The 4,438-nt window shown below is 46.1% G+C and overlaps 1 protein-coding gene across 1 annotated transcript; it reads left to right on the plus strand.

Moving 5' to 3' along the window:
* The first annotated feature begins 807 nt into the window (after nt 1-807).
* LOC112219421 (apelin receptor B) lies at nt 808-3,171 on the plus strand. Its single transcript, XM_024380646.2, has one exon. The coding sequence runs from the start codon at nt 1,006-1,008 to the stop codon at nt 2,110-2,112; it is 1,107 nt and encodes a 368-aa protein (XP_024236414.1). The 5' UTR covers nt 808-1,005; the 3' UTR covers nt 2,113-3,171.
* Nucleotides 3,172-4,438: the final 1,267 nt, after the last annotated feature.

Here is a 4,438-nt window from a genome sequence, read left to right on the forward strand (position 1 = left end):
AATATATATATGTAAAACATAGGCCAATAACGTTTTCTGTCCTATTTCATGCAGCACAACAAATTCCCATTAGAAAGAGAATAGGATATTTATAATATAATATTTCGTGGTCAAATTTTCTCTATCAATGTTCATTTGCTGGACCATGATATTTGATTATTTATCCAAATTAATTATGTTGGACACAACCAAATTATACTCACCCTATAGCACTGCAGTAATAACATAATGTTTTATTTGATTCATTGCACACGACACACGCAACATGTTTGAACAAGCAGTGCTATGCAATTGTGCGATCATTGACATGGAAATGTATTATTCTAATTTGGGTGCTCAAGTGTACAATTGCCTATTTTGGCCAGTGGTTCCCCCTTAAATGCTGCCACTTTATCATTGTAATTGTCTACTTTTAGACAAGGTGCTTGCCCCGGCTTGCCTAGACATGCAGGAAAACGAACATTTTTCAAATCAATTCCATATCAATTCAATGATACTTTTTAGGACTTCTGAAGGCTGTAAAAAATGTAGAGCAGATCCCACAATTCGCCTACAGTCTTTAACATGATTTAAACGTGTACGTCATAAGAGTTACAATAATGTTCTTTCAATGCCCTATTTGTATTTTCATTACGTTTTCGCTTTTAAATTAAGGTCTGCTTACCGTTTATTGGAGAGTTCTCTTCACACTCGAACATTATGGAGTCGCGGGGGGCGTGGGTAGGGAAGGGAAAGGGGGGTGCTGGGATCGGCCTTGGAGGAGGTGACAGAGGGTTGCGTGAGGAACTGCCGGGGTTTAAAAAGGCAGGCTGCCCAGCGCTGTGACACCAGACCTGAAATCACCCTCGACTGGTCAGGACCTATTTTATGCGCTTTTTATGAACTTCTTGCACACGGATTTGGACCAAGTTTCTAATTGCTTCATAAACCTATCCATTGATCAACATTATTTTACCTGATAAAATAATATACATTTTTAAAGAAGAAAAGGATACTCTAAGAAGAATGGAGAAGTGGACAACCCCTGAATACTATGACTATGATTATGAAGAGCAGGAGAACAGCACCATGTGTGACTACTCTGAGTGGAAGCCTTCCTACTCAGTCATCCCAGTCCTCTACATGCTCATCTTCATCCTGGGTCTCTCTGGCAACGGTGTGGTCATCTTCACTGTGTGGAGGGCTCAGGCCAAGCGCCGGTCAGCAGACATCTACATAGGCAACCTGGCCATGGCTGACCTGACCTTCGTGCTGACTCTGCCACTGTGGGCAGTGTACACTGCATTGGGCTACCACTGGCCCTTCGGTGTGGCCCTCTGCAAGATCAGCAGCTACGTGGTGCTGCTCAACATGTACGCCAGCGTCTTCTGCCTCACCGCCATGAGCTTTGACCGCTACCTGGCCATCGTGCACTCTCTGTCCAGCACCCAGCTGCGTACCCGTGGCCACATGCAGGCCTCCCTGACGGCCATCTGGCTCCTCTCCGGCCTACTGGCTGCCCCCACACTCATCTTCCGCACCACCAAGAATGACGAGAGCAGCGACCTCATCTCCTGTGGCATGGACTTCAGCCTGGTGTTGGGTGAGGGTAATCAAACAATCAGTCAATCAAATGAATTGAAGCAGAAGGAGTCCATGTGGATTGCAGGGCTCAGCATCTCCTCCTCTGCCCTGGGCTTCCTCCTACCCTTCCTGGCCATGATGGTGTGCTACTGCTTCATCGGCTGCACCGTGACACGCCACTTCAACAGCCTGCGTAAGGAGGACCAGAGGAAGAGGCGTCTGCTGAAGATCATCACCACCCTAGTGGTTGTGTTTGCTGCCTGCTGGATGCCCTTCCACGTACTGAAGAGCGCTGATGCCCTCTCCTACCTGAACCTGGCTCCAAACACCTGTGCCTTCCTCCGCTTCCTCCTGCTGGCCCACCCTTATGCTACCTGCCTGGCCTACGTCAACAGCTGCCTCAATCCCTTCCTGTATGCCTTCTTCGACCTGCGCTTCCGTTCCCAGTGCCTCTGTCTGCTCAACCTGAAGAAGGCCATGCACACCAGCCCCGGCAGCTCCATGTCCTCCCAGAAGACAGAGGCCCAGTCGCTGGCCACTAAGGTGTGACGTTTATGCTGGGGTCAGGGCATGGAAGAGGGATGCCAGCCAGAGGGAATAGGTCTCTAGCTGCCTTTTCCTGTCCTGCCTCCATCGTCACCTGAACACTACAGGTAAATGTAAGATTTCAGAGGTGCATGATATCATTACCTATCCAGCAAAATGATATCATTACCTATTCAGCCACATGCATGTGGACTGCAGACTGAGTGCAAATGTACGTGTCCTCCAGACTGTGTGACTGAGGAAACTGATAGTCAGTCCTCTGGCTGTAATCATGACCACTGACATCCTCCAAGCTCACTCTCAGTGATTAGGAAGTTTGTACAAACCCCTTGAACTGCTTGATACAGGGGGGCAAGCTCCATGCCAGGGTGATGCAAACCAGAACCCAGACATTTTGGACAGAGTTGAATGTATTTCAAAGGGACAAAGCAGCTCATATTGTTCTCCTGGTGTTCCGTGTTGACTTAAGACAAGTTCTTAGGTGGGTTGTCCCATGGCTCTGGCTTTTAACACTGGAGGAGTGTATTATACATGCATTTGTATCATGCTGTTCTTGTTTTTTTTTAAGCACTTGCTCATTGGAATGAGGTGAGACCTCTTCCTCTGCCCCAGTCATGACGTACGTGTGTGTGTGTGTGTGTGTGTGTGTAGGTCCAGGAAAGGTGTTGCAGCTTGATTAAAAAAGTTGTAAAGGGAGATAAGGGCACGGAGGGAGGGGGGTGGTCCCAGACGGACAGATGGCAGCTGACAAATGTTGTCGAGTGAGGAGAGCCAACTAATAGGTGGCTGCTCTGACAGATTAAACTCCTTTGTGTGTGTGTGTGTGTGTGTGTGTGTGTGTGTGTGTGTGTGTGTGTGTGTGTGTGTGTGTGTGTGTGTGTGTGTGTGTGTGTGTGTGGGTGTGGGTGTGGGTGTGGGTGTGGGTGTGGTTGTGGGTGTGTATTGAATCAGATTGGGGAAGGCATGAATTAACTTGTTTTTATTTGACAAAGATGTGAATACATGCTGTACAATGCTTTCATGTGATGATTTGAAATAAAAAAGTTTTCTGATGAACTAAAATCCTCTCTTGTGTCATTGTGTTACTTGTTACGATGTCATGCAAACACTATTCAGTAGACATGCGTTTGTCCTGTTAGCACACCGAGTTGAAGGGTGACAGTCTCCCTCCCAATGTGTGCAGTTAGAACAGAATCAAAGCTGTGTCTACAGGAAATACATATGAGTTTGATTTCCCACTCCAACGTTTGTTTCTTTGCTCCTTTACGACAGTGTTCCCCTTCAGACCATTAACAGAAATTTGTTGACAATGTGTTGATAAAATGACAGAGGACAATGCATTCTTTCTCAGAGAACTGTGTCGATCATGTAAACCAGTGTAACCCTGCTACCACATCTCTCCCTCGCTCCCTTCAGCAACATGTAAGCTTGAGTAGCTTCTTTTAAAGCAAATATCTAAGATAGTCAGTCTGTGTAGTGTACCGTTATCAACTCACTGTTCCATTGTTGGGATGCTTTGCACTGAGACCAGTTTAAGCCAATAAAGATAATTGAACTATTGTTTGAGTCATTTGCAGACAAGCACTGTGCATACAGCAGTTCACTGACCTGTAAGAGACCATCCCCATGATTAACAGATTTGGTTGTAATGAGCTTTGTTCTGGACACAATCAGTAACCGCGGGGGGTAGGAGGAGTGGGCTAATAATTCTGGGCCACTTACAGACACCACACTCCTTATGTGACACAATATTTGCCTTTGTTGACATGATACATTGGGCCTGAAGGAACCTGAATCTGATTCAACAGTGCTCTCCATCATTTCACAACCATGTTGGAATTCCTCATCATGGAATTCTCTGTTTTGTTTGAGAAGCCCAACAATGCAAACATGTTTATTCTGCCTCTTCTCAGCTCCAGAGCCTCGTGCATTTAAACTCAAGCACTACTACACTACAAACTAATCTCATGCCTGTGATAGAGACTTTAGTCGAGAGAAGGAGGATATTGAGTGGTTAGTTCATTTATCTGACATGAGATTTCAAGTCCCCATGTCTTCCTCACCAGCAGCTGTCTTGACTAGGTCCACATCAGACACACCTGGCATCGCTCTGTGTAAAAACACAGCCCTATCCCCCCCATCTGCCGACACCACTGTGCAGGGTCAGAGAAAAGTGGGAAAGACAATCTGAATAGATTATACTCCAAGGTTTTCCAGTTTTATGGAGGTAATTTGATCATATTATACAGATTTCACGGTCTGAACCTTGCATATGCTGGGCAACATAGCTTCTCTTTGAGCTAAAGAGGGCGTTTAGCCATAGCAACGT

The sequence above is a fragment of the Oncorhynchus tshawytscha genome, linkage group LG20, assembly GCF_018296145.1.
Source record: "Oncorhynchus tshawytscha isolate Ot180627B linkage group LG20, Otsh_v2.0, whole genome shotgun sequence".
NCBI lineage: Eukaryota > Metazoa > Chordata > Actinopteri > Salmoniformes > Salmonidae > Oncorhynchus > Oncorhynchus tshawytscha.

Bases quoted from the DNA above. Each gene is read 5' to 3' on its own strand.
- LOC112219421 (XM_024380646.2), top strand. From the start codon at position 1,006: ATGGAGAAGTGGACAACCCCTGAATACTATGACTATGATTATGAAGAG.